Source organism: Schistocerca serialis, chromosome 2 (genome assembly GCF_023864345.2).
Source record: "Schistocerca serialis cubense isolate TAMUIC-IGC-003099 chromosome 2, iqSchSeri2.2, whole genome shotgun sequence".
NCBI lineage: Eukaryota > Metazoa > Arthropoda > Insecta > Orthoptera > Acrididae > Schistocerca > Schistocerca serialis.
In genome coordinates this window covers 359,889,667-359,903,693 of record NC_064639.1, presented here as the reverse complement: position 1 = coordinate 359,903,693, position 14,027 = coordinate 359,889,667, and the positions used below count along the sequence as shown (strand labels likewise).

General features: G+C 41.1%; 1 protein-coding gene across 1 annotated transcript in view; it reads left to right on the top strand.

Moving 5' to 3' along the window:
- Positions 1 to 14,027, top strand: part of LOC126457180 (transmembrane protein KIAA1109) — a 507,473-nt gene that overhangs the window by 350,408 nt on the left and 143,038 nt on the right. The window contains exons 59-61 of the mRNA XM_050093265.1: positions 5,391 to 5,519; positions 6,233 to 6,479; positions 12,654 to 12,859. Of these exons, the coding sequence (XP_049949222.1) occupies positions 5,391 to 5,519; positions 6,233 to 6,479; positions 12,654 to 12,859 (582 nt within the window). The remainder of the gene's footprint in view (positions 1 to 5,390; positions 5,520 to 6,232; positions 6,480 to 12,653; positions 12,860 to 14,027) is intronic.

Genomic DNA, 14,027 nt, shown 5'->3' with positions numbered 1-14,027 from the left:
TTTTGACTATATATATGTGCTACTCAGAGTCTTGCAGTCCTCGTCTGTTGCACTGGGCAAAACTGCAAGGACTTTCTCCCTTTCACAGCCAGCTTCTCTTTTCTGGCATGCTGAAATCAAGCAAGAGATGCAATCAAATCAAACATGAACTTTCGTAAACTAAGGCATTGCTATACAAATCGAAAATACACCGTGTAACGTTATGTTACTCAGAAAAAACATTCCCAACTACCTTATTATATACAGTGGGCCATACATACATTTCCTCACTGTATGCCTGATTTAAGACTCTTAACGCCTCTTTGCTCTATTTCATTTCTAGAATACGAAGCTGTCAATAGAAAAAATTCCTTTCACAAACAGCTAGTACTGATTTGATTTGATTTTGACAGGGAAGCTTAAACAACTTTGGTCTAACCCACCACTGCCCGCACCGAAACCAAGTTAATTGTGCAGTATTTCACCCTTATATCTAGTAAAGCCAACCAATGCCCTTAAATAGTGAAAGGAGTCCCTTTACAGTTTTTTGTTATGCACAATTTCATCAGGTGTAGTCGTCACAAAGATTCTGTATCTTTTGTCCTCCAGTGCCATTCATTCAAAGATTAGGTGTGATGCAGTTTCTTCACCCTGATCACGGAACCTAAATTTAGGGTCTTCTTCCGTTATACCCGTTGTGTGTAGGTGTTTTTTGAAATTCCCATGGCTGGTCCTCAGTCCAGTCATGAGTTAATCTCTTTCCTGTTCAATCCTAGGATTACAGAGCTTCTTTTAAAAAACGGCTCAGGCATCGTGTTTTTGTTGATGGACCTTGGTCCAATATTCTATGTGCTGTTTCCTAAGCCAGTTCCGCAGTTCTAGTTTGATCATAGCCTTGGTGACTGTCAGGACAGGTTCCGGTCCAATAAATGGAGTTGTTGCCCCCATCCTGACCAATCTGTCGGCTTTTTCATTGTCACAGATCCCTGAGTGGCCAGGGACCCGCACTAGGATTACCCTATTGCTTCCCCCTAGCTCCACCAGAGCCCTGTGGCATTCTGCCACAACCTTAGATCTCGTTGCAGGAGCTGCCAGTGATTTCAGTGCTGCCGGGCTGTCTGAATAGATGTAGATGCTGCGGTCCTTGTAGCACCTGTGCATATTCTCCTCTACACATGCCCTGATTGTAGTAGTTTCAGCTTGGAATAGTGAGGCCAGTTTTCCTAGAGAGATGGTGCCCTCCAGTCTTGGCTGAACACCGTATACCCCTGCCTCAACGCCTTGGTCTGTTTTCGACCCATCGGTGAACCAAACAATGCCCCCCATATGGTGTCGAATGGTTTTTTCCCACTGCTCCTTGCTTCCAAATAATATATTGTAAGGCTTGTTGAAGCAGTTGGGAGTTATTATATAGTCAGCCGGTATTTCCCAGCCATTCCTATGTTTACCTCACTCACTGTGTTAGTGTGTGATTCTGGATATCCCGATGAGATCCAGTTTTTGCCAGTTTTAAGTCTGTATGCCCCAGCTGCTGCCTCCATCTTGACCCAAAGGTGTAGGGGAGGCATGTCCAGCATGGCTTCCATCCCAGCAGTTGGTGTGCTGCTAATTCTGCCTGTTATGGCTAAGCAAGGCCACTCTCTGCACCTTAGCAAACTCCTTAGCTGCAACCTGCTGTTCTACCTTCTTCCACCACACTACGGCCCCATGGGAAATCATAGGTCCAACCACTGCGGTGTATATCCAGAGCATACCTCTGGGGCTTAGGCCTCAGTTTTTACCACAAGCCCTTCTGGTACTCACTAGAGTACCTTTCACCTTGGAGCAGACGTCCTTAATGGAAGGTGTCCATGTTAGTTTCTTATCTAAGGTTACCCCTAGATATTTCACTATCCCCTTCACAGGTAGAGTTTTGTTGAAGAGCTTTAGATTCCAATTTGAGTGTTGGATATGCCTCTTCGTGAATGGCACCACAACAGTCTTCATGGGATTAACCCTTAGATCCTGTGTAATGCACCAGTCTAGCACAAGTCCAATGCACTTTGTGCCATATTTCTAACTCTGTCAGTAAATTTGCCAAGTATTACTATGACAAGGTCATCTGCGCGTCCTTGGCAAAAGCATTGTCTGGAATTTAGTTCCTCCATGATTTCATTCACCACTAGATTCCACAATAAAGGGGACAGAACTCGTCCTTGTGGGCAACCTCTAGTGGTGTTAATTACAAACTTTTCATTCATCATGGTAGCCTCTACCTTCCTTCCACTAACATGGCCCTGGACCACCTACACATAGTGATTCCTAGGTCATACACCTCTGCTGCCCTTACGATTGAATTGAATTGAAGGTCGTGTTACTGAAGGCCCTCTCAGGAAGATGCAGAGGGCTATTTCTTGGAAGTGAAGTGCTTTCTCCACCCTCCCAGTGAGTTGATGGAGAGCTATCTCACTTTACCTGGTTGATATGTGTGTTGGTTTGAATGTAGAGGGGTCCTAATTAGCCTCCTCTCCCCAACGTATACATTAACCAGTTTTTCCAGTGTTTTGAGAATGGAGGAGGACAGACTGGTTGGTATCATATCCTTGGCCTTGGTATGATTAATTCTCCCTGGCTTTGGAATGAAGATAACCTTCACTGCCCCCCCCCCCCCCCCCAAGCATTGGGATTGATTCCTACTGTTAGGCTAGCCCTAAATAACCTGCATAGGACTCATGAGATTCTCTCCTGCCTGTTGCAGGAGAAGAGGAAAGATTCCATCTGGACTAGGTGACTTGAATGCTTGGAATGTTCCCACCACTCGTTGGATTTTATTGAAGTCCACACACTCCTTGGCAAATTCCCAGTTCTCTCTTCGTGTGCCTTGATAACCATTGTCTCTCTGGGATCACATTCTGGTCTGTGTTGTCCAGCAGAGCATATTGAGGAAAGTGAGTTTTGAGGAGCAGTTCCAATGTCTCAAGTGCTGTCTTTGTGTATTCCCCATCCTCCTTCCTCAACATACGTCCTGGATTGGTTGGTACTCTAGTGAGGATTCTGTGAAGTCTGGCTTGAGCAGCCATGCCCTCCACTTCCTCACAGAATGCCTTCCAGTATGCCTCCTTTTCTTGTCTTATTGCGAGGTTGTACTTGACAAGGGCCTCACAATATTTTACCCATTGTCTTTTACGTCTCGCAAGATTAAACAGTCTTCGTACCTGATTTCTTTGTGTTCCCAAGTTATTATTCCACCAAGGCACACTCCTATTTGTGCACTTCTTTGTGATTGTGCAGTTGTCCTGATATGAGGTCACTGTGGCAGAGGTAACAGCCTCTGCTACTTCCTCAAACTCTACTATATTCCTTACGTAACTTTTAATTTCCAAAAAGCTTAAGTCAAGGTCCCTCCTATATATCACCCAGTTTTTTTTCCTGAGATTCCAATAGGTCATGGTCTGTTTGATTCCCATTTCAACCTTGACTTTAATGTACATGTGGTCCGATGAGCATGGCTCTAACGCCACATGCCATTGCTTGACATATCTGCCCATCATCATGGAACCAAAGGTTATGTCAATTACTTCTTACCTTCTGGTATTCCTGAATGTAGATTCAGTGCTCCTATTCAGGGCCTCCAAGTTGCTAGCTAAGGGAAGTTCAAGAAGGAACTCACCTCTGTTGTTGGTGTCCTTGCTGCCCCACACTGGGCTGTGCTACCGTCTTGACCAGCAGCTTCACATCCTCCCATTGGGATATCATGGGCACCTTGTCCTTAAGCCATTCCACCGTGTGCATGCCCTCACAGACAAAAATAAGGGCACCACGATCTAGATAGACCCTCCTGAAGTTGAGTCCTGGATCAGCGTCCACCCCTCCTCCCCCCAGTCTTTTCAAAGACGGCCATCTATACAAGTTCCTCCTGCTGTCAGGTGATGGCTCCCAGTGGATAGCCTTCCTGGATAACTGCCATCTTAAAGCCCAAGACTGCAGTACTATAGGTCTGTTTCCCTATTTCTTGCCTCTGCTTTTTCTGGGCACGCTTTCCCAGGGAGGAGGGAGTCTTAGATTCCTCCCTTATCCTCTTGCTGCTTGTCTTCGACATTGTGGGGGGTTTGCATATCCCCTTCAACTTGAGACAGTTTTTTCTTGGGGGTCTTAGGCTCGAGCACTTTTAATTCCCTCCACTTATCTTTGGTAAGCCATTCTTTCCCTTCCTTTTGTCTGTTCCCTGAGGAGTTTCCTCCTCTGGGCCCCAGACAAGGCTTTAATCTTTATCTGGTCCAACTTCTTGGTTACAGTTCCCACTTCTGGTTCAGGTCTAGATCCTGATTCAGTTGTGTGAATGCCTTCCATCAGTCTTGACCCTGATGTTAGGGGACTGAGGTCTCAGTTTGCCCCTCAGTTTGTTTTAATTTATTTTCTTTAGTTCTGTCCATCTTCGTCTCACGAGATTTGGGGATCTACACGGTCCACACCACAGATAGCCCACACAGTGTAAGGCTGCTTACTCAAGGAGGTCACCCGGTATCCCTGATGCTCCGTTTGTGACACATCTTCCCTTGTGCCAAGCACCCCTCGACACAGATCGCATCACACCTTGGGTTGGGAAAGGGAATTGGGTAAGGACTAGGAGTGGATAGGAAAGATGGGATGTTGTGGGACACTCTTAGTCTGATACATCAGCTAAGGCCTTTCCAGCAGTAGGTCCTTTACCTTCGGCATATACCTAAACTTCATGCGGATACATAAGCCTCTCCACCTGCATGGACAGTGCTTCGTCAATGTGGTGTCCCCCAGAGAGGAACAGCTAGTGTAAAAGTGTCTACTACAAAAAAAGTTTCTTTTCTGCATTTATGAAACATGCATGTTGAAAAAATTCCGGAAGATCCCCAACATTAAAATCTGAAATTAGCCACTAGCTGCCTAACAATAGCCAAACAACAAGCAGAACTCACTGTGGTACACCCTTCTGCGCATGCGCGCATTATTGCTACTTACTGCGCGTGCGCAGATTGACGGTAGTTTAGAACTGTTCTCTATTCTGGCGCACGGATCATGTGTCTGCTAAATTTCATAGTTTCACCCATTCTACCACCAGATGGCTGTCGCACTAGACCAGTACCATTCACGGCGGATCGTTGTGTAAAGCCCGCTTTAGAAATCCTCCTGCCCCCACCCCAAACAACTAATTAGTGGCCTTAGACTTCTCCTTTTGGTAATACTTATATTAATACTGTTGTTTCTTAAGACAATTTTCCTCATACTTCAGTAGTTTGTGTGTGTTGATAGTCCCAGATTGTAGAGAATGAACTTTGCCTCTATAATTATAGTTTGATTTGGATAGTGCTTATATAATGAGCAAGTATACGTTTGTTGGAATGTGGAAGGTTTTATCTGTTACTAATTGTAATGTAACTCATTTGTTTTGCTTGCAGGAAGTAAATGAAGTTGTTCAGAAAGTGTATGGTGGGGAGAAGCCTGTTCCTCTGTGGCTTGAAGGAAGCGAAGAGACAAATTCTTCATCTCTTAAAAGAATACTCTTCTCTTTAGTGATCAGGATAAAAGTAAGAAACAAAATCTGCCTTTCTTCCCTGTTTATTAAATATATTGATTATTGTAACCATTCTGTGAATATATGTTTGACAGTATTACAATCAAAATATAACTTAAAAACAAATTATTTTATTTCATTTTGTTTGCTTGTATGTATGTACATGTCTATTTTCTCTCTTTTGCATTCCCCATTTTTCTTTCTTCCTGTTTTTTCCCCTAGCGAGGGCACACAGTGGCTAAGATGTTGGACTCAGATTTGGAAGAAACAGTTCCTGTCCCTATAGAGACATAGGTTCTGTTATTTCCCTTAATGACATCAGACATATACCAAAATAATAATTGAAACAAGACCATATACAGTTTTGTGCCCAATCCTTGACCATTTGAGGTTGTAATCCATCTTAAATCTTATTATTGTTGACAGTATACTATTTTCCTCAAATTTGTAGATAAAATAAATTGTTAATTTACATTCACCTTCAGTTTTTCCTCAACACTTCTTTTACTTAAGATCTTCTAGGTCAACAGTTTATTGGAACTTACATAAACAACTTTTTACGGATATTCGTTCTGAGAAATCCTACAGATCTTTCGTAAGGAAATTTATGTTTTATTTTCTCTGTGTGCATTTCATTACTGATGTCTTAATTTTTTTAAAAAAAAAAAAAAAAAAAAACAAAGAGACTTACATTATTTTCTCACATATTTCTTTAATCTATTACAGCGTATTCAGTTAACAGCAACTACACCAACTAACTCTGCTGTTCGCCTTGAGACAGGAGCTGTGGAATTCCAACTGTCTAACAGAGTACAAAATGTCTCGGGTGCTGCTCAACCAAATCCTTACATGAAAATATTTGGAAAGGCACAGGTTGATGTCAATTTGAGTCTAGGGCAGCTTCTGAAAAATGTCATGTTTGAAGAAGCAGAACCCGAATTTCAACAGTATGCCTTCTTCAAGACAAGAATAGGTACACCGTTTCATATAAATAAGATCTTAACCATTTATCATGTACTAAAATGAGGATCATCCTACCAGAAATCATTGCTACCCTCCCAAAGTGACTCTGACATCTAGATCACTGTCGCCCCCCCCCCCCCCCCCCCCCCAGATTTTCTGAATCTGGCATCAGGCAGCAGAGACAGTGATCCTCTGGATTAGGTAGTGGAGTACTGTCCTTGGATCACATCCTTCACACTTGATGTACACTTACACTTTCCTCTCTGCCATCTCCCTCTTCCTCTGTTGTAAACCCCCCTCCCTCCGTTTCCCGCTCTCATCTCATTCCTCCATTACATCATATGCCACTTCAAACTTCCCTTGCCTGCATCGATGAATGCATCATTCCTGCCATGTTGTCATGCAGCCTCTTCCTCCAAGCTATCATCCTCCCTCCTGGCTGCCCTGCTGCTCTCACCCACTCCATCCAACATAGCCCCTTGCCCCAATCAGTCAGCAGCACTGGACCATTGTAGTCGGGTTTGACATTGTTGCCATACATGTGTATGTGAGTGTGCCTTTTGTTACTTTGCTCTGAAGAAGAACATTGTTCAAAAATTCAGCAACATTTTCAGTCTTGTTTAAGTGCCTACAGATTCTCAGTGCCTCAGCTGTATGGTGAGTGATAACCTTTACTTCTTCCTTTACTTTTATTCCACCTAATACTTTCCAGTATCGTAAAAAATCTAGGGATTATTAGAAATTATGCGAAATATTTTATGGTCATTGATAGTCACCTTTGTATCCCTGAATAAGCTGTAACAATTATTTCTGAAAGAGGAGTCATTTGTGTTGAACTTACAGGCCACACATGTTTGAAACTGGACATGGAATGTATTTCTTTTCAAACTTTTTAAGATATCTGTGGAGTAAGGAAAGTTCTGGTAGAATGTCAAAGGAGACCACTCATCCAATAGAAGAAGCTTGAGGCATCAACAGGCACACAAAAAAGGCACGAATCCTTTATCAAGCAAGAGACATACATATGCATCCACATGGTGTCTCCCCCCCCCCCCCCCCCACACACACACACACACACACACACACACACACACACACACACACACACTCTCTCTCTCTCTCTCTCTCTCTCTCTCTCTCTCTCTCTCTCTCTCTCCTCTAGCATAGTTTGTTAAAGGATTCATCTGAAAGCTAGGAAATGTTTCATCCTTTTTTATGTGCCTGTTGACAACTTAACACTTCTACTATTTGGTAACTGGTCTCCTTTGCTCCTAATTACTTGCTTTTTAAGCTGTCTCTTTATCAAGAAAAAGAGTCCCTAAAATGTTTGAAGCATTAAAGAAATAAGAATTAATATTTGTGTTTATTGTAATATAAGATTTATTTGTTCAGAGTGTCTTTAGGTATTATATTATGATGTTTTGTATTGATAGAGCCCTAAAATGTTACACATCTTTGTACAGCTATGAATTTTTGCTGCAGTTATATAGACTACCAATTTAGTATTAAGTCACTATTTTTGTAAAAATATCCAAAACAGTCTTCTTTTCTTATTTTGTTCTGTTTTTGTCTTTGTTTTGATATTTATCATCATTACTTCTTAACTTGAAGGCTTTTGTATTTCTTGTGCTTAAACTTTTTCTTGTAATTCTTCTCCCTAATACCCATAGCCATTTTGTAATGTGTTTTTTTTTATTATTGCAAATGTTCTTTGCTATTCCAGATATTCCTTCTGTTTTAGTGTATCCTATCCCTGACAGATTTTACTAACCCATTGTCTTAAATTGTTTCTTGTAGATGCTGCTCTTGAATTTTTAACCTTTTCTATTTGACCTTTGACTCTTACTAAAAATTATGGTGCACTTTTATGTTAGGAAAAAATTTAGTCAGTTTTTGCTGTGGAGATCTTTAAACCTGCTCAACTGGCTATCTGTTCCAGGAGACTGACATGTATTTCTTCTATATCTGGTATATTTTCAGGTAGTACAACTGGTTATCACTGCTATTACTGTTTATGTATTCCATCTCTTCTTCTTCTTTTCTTCTTCTTATTCTGTTTCAGTTTAGCTGTGAAATGTTCATACTATGTCTCTCTCTGTTTTCATCATGACCTCTCGTATCACTAATTGAACCTTTCCTGATTTGTACTACAATGTGCAATTTCTCTTAAATCAAGTTGGGCCTAATTGGATTTCACAGCTGCATCTCCCATATTGTTTCTGAGCATTGTCTTAAATTTTCTTTCACAAATTTGTGCTCTTCCAAAACAAAACAAAACAAAACAAAAATACTTCCTGCACAAATAATGAAATATTTGGCTTAGCGTAGTAATACATACTATTATACATCTGATTGTTCATAAATCAAATCCCCATGTGCAAAATAGCTTCAAATGTCTGATTACTTTACAAGTGAGTCAGTGTATTAAATATTTGCCTTTAGGTATGCAAGTGAGGAAAAGTTTAGGAAAGGTTTGAAATTATGCTTGAAGTTTGTTTGAAGTACTAAGTGCTCTCATGAATATAGTCTGGCAATTTGTGCTCCATTTTAAGTAAAAGTTAGTTTTAACACTTCTCAATGTTTATGGTGTCACATTTCCTTAACTCTGTGTTGTACGGTGGTATGATTTTGCAGGTACATTCAGATGTATATGTGGATACTCTCTGAAAACTGTGTTGCAAACAAATTTAGTAGCAAAGAAGTAATAAATTAAAACATCATGCTGAAGTTTGACTGCAGGAATAGCAAAAATGTAGTAAATTAGAAACTTTTTCCTGTTATCATTTTGTGTGGTTGTCAGCAAGGAAAAGTTTCATAAAGGTTTCAAATTGTGTGTAAAGTTTGTTGGAAATCGCTAAGTGCTCTCATTCTTAAACTCAGGATGAATGAAAGCCGGGTATTTGCACTCTTGTCAGTTACACTGCCTCAAGACAGACACACACACATTTTCTAACTGTAATACTTGTCTCATTACATTAAACTTTTAACATAAAATTATACCTATTAATGAGAAGATTATGACAGTATTTTAAATTTTTTAAATTTGGTCGATAATGGTGTAAAATATTGAAAATCGGATTTATGTTCTTCCTATGCTGCAACTGGTGCCAGGTGCTGGGATTGTGTTTAGTAATATAGATCTGATATTCAGCTTAGAATTCTGTCCTTGTGGTGTGACAAGTTTTGTAGATTTCTATCAAGTTAGTGGTAGCGTATAAGCAGTTTAGTGTAGATTTGGTCATGTATTTTGTGGGACCATAGTGTCTGTGGTCTTATGCGAAAGTGATTAAACTTGGTCATGAATTCCGTGGGAATATATTGTGTGTGACCTTACGCAATATCTGTCCCTACAACAAATACACTCCTGGAAATGGAAAAAAGAACACATTGACACCGGTGTGTCAGACCCACCACACTTGCTCCGGACACTGTGAGAGGGCTGTACAAGCAATGATCACACGCACGGCACAGCGGACACACCAGGAACCGCGGTGTTGTCCGTCGAATGGCACTAGCTGCGCAGCATTTGTGCACCGCCGCCGTCAGTGTCAGCCAGTTTGCCGTGGCATACGGAGCTCCATCGCAGTCTTTAACACTGGTAGCATGCCGCGACAGCGTGGACGTGAACCGTATGAGCAGTTGACGGACTTTGAGCGAGGGCGTATAGTGGGCATGCGGGAGGCCGGGTGGACGTACCGCCGAATTGCTCAACACGTGGGGCGTGAGGTCTCCACAGTACATCGATGTTGTCGCCAGTGGTCGGCAGAAGGTGCACGTGCCCGTCGACCTGGGACCGGACCGCAGCGACGCACGGATGCACGCCAAAACCGTAGGATCCTACGCAGTGCCATAGAGGACCGCACCGCCACTTCCCAGCAAATTAGGGACACTGTTGCTCCTGGGGTATCGGCGAGGACCATTCACAACCGTCTCCATGAAGCTGGGCTACAGTCCCGCACACCGTTAGGCCGTCTTCCGCTCACGCCCCAACATCGTGCAGCCCGCCTCCAGTGGTGTCGCGACAGGCGTGAATGGAGGGACGAATGGAGATGTGTCGTCTTCAGCGATGAGAGTCGCTTCTGCCTTGGTGCCAATGATGGTCGTATGCGTGTTTGGCGCCGTGCAGGTGAGCGCCACAATCAGGACTGCATACGACCGAGGCACACAGGGCCAACACCTGGCATAATGGTGTGGGGAGCGATCTCCTACACTGGCCGTACACCACTGGTGATCGTCGAGGGGACACTGAATAGTGCATGGTACATCCAAACCGTCATCGAACCCATCGTTCTACCATTCCTAGACCGGCAAGGGAACTTGCTGTTCCAACAGGACAATGCACGTCCGCATGTATCCCGTGCCACCCAACATGCTCTAGAAGGTGTAAGTCAACTACCCTGGCCAGCAAGATCTCCGGATCTGTCCCCCATTGAGCATGTTTGGGACTGGATGAAGCGTCGTCTCACGCGGTCTGCACGTCCAGCACGAACGCTGGTCCAACTGAGGCGCCAGGTGGAAATGGCATGGCAAGCCGTTCCACAGGACTACATCCAGCATCTCTACGATCGTCTCCATGGGAGAATAGCAGCCTGCATTGCTGCAAAAGGTGGATATACACTGTACTAGTGCCGACATTGTGCATGCTCTGTTGCCTGTGTCTATGTGCCTGTGGTTCTGTCAGTGTGATCATGTGATGTATCTGACCCCAGGAATGTGTCAATAAAGTTTCCCCTTCCTGGGACAATGAATTCACGGTGTTCTTATTTCAATTTCCAGGAGTGTATTTTCAGTTAATGGTGATCACCCATTAGAGTACATCTGTGTTCATCCATCCATCCATCCATTGTGTTCCATGGAGTCTATAGAAAAAGATAACATTCAAGGGTGTAGTGTGAGTCAAGTTATGTATTAACAAAAGACAAACAAATCACAGAATGTTAGTCTCTATACTGTATTAACAATAAATGGCCACTGTACTGCTTAATGCTATTTGTGCTTATGGCAACTAAATTTAATCAAGTAAATTAAAAGGAAAGCCTACATGCCATGTAGCTAACAGAACATTTCTGTCATTGAATCTAGATACTCAGATAATTTTTAGAAATAATGACTAATTATTGTTTAGAAAGTGGTGAAATTATTAAAATTGGACAAAGCTCCAAGACCCGATGGAATACCCATCAGATTCTGTGCTGAATTTGTGTTTGAGTTAGCCCTTCTTTTAATTACTACCTATCATAGATTCCTCAAACAAAAAACGCTGCCCTGTAATTGGAAGAACAGCTCATGCCTGTTGTCAGGTAGGTGGTAGAAGTAATCCACAAAACTACTGTCCGATATCCTTGACACTGATTTGTTGTAGACTCTTGGAACATATTCTGACCTCAAACATAATGAGGTATAGCAAACAGAATGTATTTCGAAAACGTCAATCATGTGAAACACAACTTACATCCTTCTCACGAGACGTGCTGAAGGCTTTGTGTCAAGGCAGTCAGTTAAAAAAGCATTTGACTTAGTGCCACATTTACGCTTCTACCAAAACAAAATTTGTGACTGTATTGAGGATTTCTTGTTATTTTGGATGAACAGTCATCAACAGGTGTAGAAATAACTTCGAATTTGCTCCAGGGAAGTGTGTAGCCTTTTTTATATATCACTATCCGTGACTCAGTACTTCAACTAATTTGTAAGCTGAAGAGACCAGATTGATAAAGTTAAAGTACCTGATTACCATGTTGTTTGAAACCTACTGGTGGTTGACAGAAAAATTCATTTGTTTATATTTTGCAGCATGTGACCTGCTTGTTCAGTTGTTTACATATAGGATTAATAAACCAAGCAGATAATTGTCTGTGAAAAATTTGCTCGGTGTTTTCGATACCATGCTAATCAATGTGCTGTCCGCTGTATTATTGGTGCACAAAGTGGAGAAAGATGAGAGAGCTAAAGCCTTTCAAAAGTACTATGATAATAAAATCAGACTTCTTGATTAACAGTTGCTTTATCTTTTTATCTCTTTGTTTTTGTCTGGAGTTCATTTTTAATTTACTCTCTGTAAAGATAAAGTGACTGACATGTATTCATGATACGTAACTAAAGTAATTTAACCACCTAAAGAATATAATATATGATTATAAATGGTGTTCTTATCGTGTAACAACACAATTTATCATACTTGCAGGCCTGAGGAATGCATTCCAGGATGAAATGGTTCAAGGGGAGGACAAGGAGATGGTACTGATCACCCTTAGACGACCACTTATCTACATTCAGCCTATAGCTGTGGATAAAGCAATTCTTGTATGGCTGAATTACAAAAATGCTTATGAATACTGGAATGAACAGAGGTCAAATCTTAACAAGGAAGTACTTACAGCCACACAGCAGGTATGCATTTACAGAATAGCAGTTTATCGTAGACAACCATGTAGTTTTGATCTTAGACAACGATTTAGTCTTGACATTTAAACTGGACATTTCCAGATTGTTACAGCACGTATATTTTAAAATTTGTTGCTCTCTTTTTTCGTGTTTAGAAGCTGCAAGGAAAGGTGTATGTATTCATTTGCTTTTACATAGTGCAGTAATATGTGAGCTTTCTATACAATTAGACTAAAAAGAAATCACGTAATTAATATTATTTATAGAATATTAGCAGTAATGTATACACTTGGGCAATTCTAATGCACTTAAAAATTTATCATTGTTTGAAAATGGTTAGGGTGGTTGTTGTTGTTGTTGTTGTTGTTGTTGTTGTGGTCTTCAGTCCTGAGACTGGTTTGATGCAGCTCTCCGTGCTACTCTATCCTGTGCAAGCTTCTTTAGTTTTTAAATTAGTAAGTCACTCAGCAAATTAAAAAAAAAAATAAATAAATAAATAAATAAATAAAAAAGTTGTTTGATCATGTGTGATGACCTTAAAGTGTTTGCATTATATCAACTTTTGAACTTTAATTAGCAGATGAACGGATACTTTTCTTTGTTATAAGACACTAGGTTCCACAACTGAATTCTCTTTTGCATTACACTGCATGTATCTTAATTATAAACCATTCAACTGGTGACACCAGAACATCGAGCACACATATGTCATTGTGTCTATGCCCTTTTTATTTTTTAAACACATTCCTAAAAAAATTATCTTTAGGAATTGGGCTTTGCCAGATGATTTGCAATACCACTAACTGAAATCTGAGTACATTTCAGTAATTATATACAGAAAGTAAAGCTGCTTCAAATTGTCTCCAATAAAATAGTTCATCTGGATGCAGTTCACCACAAAACAGCATTTATTAAGTAATTTTGCATTTTTGCAATTTGAGGCAGAATTTTCATCTATATTTGTGTTTATTGCAAATTTCTCAAATCCTTATAAATAACTGTAACATGCTTAGTCTGTCACATCTGTGTGTATACATGCTATTGTGACCAGTCAAATCAAGGTTGATCCTTTGCCTTATCAATGAGTCTCTGCCATTTTATGCAACAAATATAATGCTTGTAGGCGTACCTTTTAACTCCTTTTCCAACTGTATTTTAGCCATAAATGCCCACA